The 3,170-nt window shown below is 61.6% G+C and overlaps 1 protein-coding gene across 1 annotated transcript in view; it reads right to left on the reverse strand.

The window, feature by feature from the left end:
* The window catches only part of PFDN6 (prefoldin subunit 6), a 1,370-nt gene extending 574 nt beyond the window's left edge, over positions 1-796 (reverse strand). The window contains 3 exon segments of the mRNA XM_066613219.1: positions 411-575; positions 731-751; positions 754-796. Coding sequence (XP_066469316.1) covers positions 411-575; positions 731-751; positions 754-796 — 229 coding nt within the window.
* Between the last annotated feature and the right edge of the window lie 2,374 nt (positions 797-3,170).

Consider the following 3,170-nt stretch of genomic DNA (forward strand, 5'->3'; position numbering starts at 1 on the left):
TGTGGGGCTGTTCTTATGTTCTTAACTACAATTCCCAGGAGGCCTTGCAGGTCTCTTGTTATCTGGTGTGCTCCCTGGGGCATTTGGTGGGCCGCTGTGAGATACAGGAAGCTGGACTAGATGGGCCTATGGCCTGATCCAGTGGGGCTGTTTCTATGTTCTTAACTACAATTCCCCAGGAGGCCTTGCGGTCTCTTGTTACCTGGTGTGCTCCCTGGGGCATTTGGTGGGCCGCTGTGAGATACAGGAAGCTGGACTAGATGGGCCTCTGGCTGATCCAGTGGGGCTGTTCTTATGTTCTTAACTACAATCCCAGGAAGCCTTGCAGGTCTCTTGTTATCTGGTGTGCTCCCTGGGGCATTTGGTGGGCCGCTGTGAGATACAGGCAGCTGGACTAGGTGGGCCTATGCCTGATCCAGTGGGGCTGTTCTTATATATTGGGGGGAGAGATTTGGCGGGGGGGGCCGGTGAGGGGAGGCGGGGGGGGGGCGGGGCGGCACCCACCTCCTGCACGATGTTGTTCTCGGTGAGCTGCGCCTCCAGCTTCTGCCGGGCCGTCGCGCTCCTGCTCAGGTCTGCGGGGCGGGGAGGGGGAGAGCGGTCGGTTGCTGGTCGCTCCCGGGGCGCCTCCCCCCCCGGCCCGGCCCGGCCCGGCCCTCCCGCCACGCCCAGGGACGCGAGTCTCCTCCCGGCCCCGCGGCCTCCCTGGGCCGCCGCCCGCCCGCCCGACCTTTCTGCAGCTGCTGGTACTCTCCAGCTCGGCCTGCAGCCGCTTCTGCGCCGCCTCCGCCGCCATCGCGCCCCGGACAGGCCCGCCCCGCCCCCTGGCGCACGCCGGGCCGGAAGCGCGCCCCGCCCGCCAGCCCCGCCCCGGATGTGCCTTGCCGCCCCGCCCCCACGGACAGCGCTGGCGGCGCTCCCTCCCCGGCAGGCGCGCCGCGGGGAAGCTCCTGCACTGCGCGAGGCGCGGAGCCCTTCGCGGCCGCGCTGCTCCCGAGGGAGGGGCCGGCGGCCCGCCCGCCCGCTGGCTCCGCCTCCAGCCGCAGAGCCGAAGCCGCGAGGCCCTCGTGGCCCTGCGAGCGAAGGCGCAGCGCCTCCGGGACGCGGCTGGGGAGGGCCCGGAGCCGCCTTCCGACTGCCCGGCGGAGCCCGAGTGGGAGGGCCGGAGGGCGTCTGGTCCCCCCGCTCGGCTGCTGGAGGCGGGCGGGCCGGCGGGCGGAGCGCCCCCAGCGAGGGACGCGGCCCCCGGACCGCCCGCCCGCCCGCGCGCGCTTCAGTCGCCTCCCTCGCGCTCCCCCGCAGCGGTCTCAGAGCGAAGCGCTTCTTCCGGCCTCCTCCGGCTCCCCTCCTCGCCGGCTGGCCGGGCGAGTTGCGGTCTGGAGGGGAGGTCCGGCTGCCGCTGTCTTCCCCGGGGAAGCTGGCACCGGCACTCGCTTTCAGCTGTGGGGAAGCTGCTGCTGGGGCTGGCAGCACCTGCCCCGCCTCTGCAGTGCTGGCAGCCTTTGGGGGCAGTGCAGACCCCTGGATTCACCTGCTGCTGGTTCAGCGTTTGGGGATGCGGGCAGGACTCTCCAGCACAAGGCACCAGCTCTCTTTGGACCTCGGCAGGCACCACTTTCCTCACCCTGCAGCGAGTAACCCAGGACCGACTACACGCCGAGTAAAGAAATATTTTCTTTTGTCTGTCCTAACCCGCCCAACACTCAATTTAGTGGATGTCCCCTGGTTCGGTGTTATGTGAGAGTGTAAAGAGCATCTCCCTATCCACTCTTTCCATCCCCTGCATAATTTTGTATGTCTCAATCATGTCCCCCCTCAGGCATCTTTTCTAGGCTGAAGAGGCCCAACGCCGTAGCCTTTCCTCATAAGGAAGGTGCCCCAGCCCCGTAATCATCTTAGTCGCTCTCTTTTCACCTTTTCCATTTCCACTATGTCTTTTTTGAGATGCGGTGACCAGAAACTGGACACAATACTCCAGGTGTGGCCTTACCATCGATTTGTACAACAGCATTATAATATAGCCGTTTTGTTCTCAATACCTTTAACCTGGAGGTACTAGGAGGCTTAGGTACTTGTAAACTTGGGGAGGAGCAAGTGCTGGGGGTAGGTGGAGCAAGGGACGGAGAACAGCAGGGACAGTGTTTACCATTGCTGCCTCTCCAAGGGGGGGGAAGCACTTTGTGGGCCTTTTTTCCCCTTTGAGAGGCCCCTGTGGCGGAACACAGCTTCTGGCCACTCTCCACCCATGCTCTGCAGTTTGGGGGGTTGGAGGGGTGAGCTGGAGGGGGCGAGCGCAATCAAACCACTTGCAGCCCAGGAGGGGAGGAAGTTAAAGATCAGCCCTGGAGAAGGCCAGAACAGGGTCTGTTGCAGGCATCAGGTGCTGCATTGGGGAGGAAGAAGATGCGCCTCCAGTCCTGCCTGGGTGTTGCAGGATCCAGACTTGAAACTGCAGGAACTCTGAGGGTTAAAAAAAGCAACTCCAGATTCCTTAAAGTGAATGAAGGTGGTGGGAGAGGGATGCGTGGGGAGCCACTTCTTGCTCCACCTGTTCCTTTGCCACCCACTTGTGTCAGGTCTCCAGCCTCTCTGTTGAGTGCAAAGCCTGTTGGAGGGTGAAGGTGCAGAGGGTAGAAAAGAATTCAGGGTGTGGGAAAGGACTGTGGCAAGGGGTTCCTCAGACTAATGGCAGAGGGGAGAGCAGGTGGCTTGGAATCAGTTGGACACTAGTTGATGATGTGTGCTTAGCTTTGAGCAGCATAGGTAGTTGGCAACCTTCAGTCTGGAGAGACTCTGGTATCGCGCTCTGAAAGGTGGTTCTGGAACAGCATCTAGTGTGGCTGAAAAGGCCAATTTGGGAGTGACAATCCCTTCCACACGGAGCAAGTGCAGTCTGTCCCTGGTCTGTCTCCCTGGCTATGGGGCCTTCCTTCTTTGCCTCGGCCTCAGTCTGTTGGCCAAGTGTTTCTTCAAACTGGGAACGGCCATGCTGCACAGCCTGCCTCCAAGCGGGACGCTCAGAGGCCAGGGTTTCCCACCTGTTGAGGTCCACTCCTAAGGCCTTCAGATCCCTCTTGCAGAAGACCCAAGAAGTCTCACAGCTAGTGAAGCAAATGTAAGCACAACCATCACATTAATTCTAAATAATCTCCATATATTACAAATGTAAT

The sequence above is a fragment of the Tiliqua scincoides genome, chromosome 2 (genome assembly GCF_035046505.1).
Source record: "Tiliqua scincoides isolate rTilSci1 chromosome 2, rTilSci1.hap2, whole genome shotgun sequence".
NCBI lineage: Eukaryota > Metazoa > Chordata > Lepidosauria > Squamata > Scincidae > Tiliqua > Tiliqua scincoides.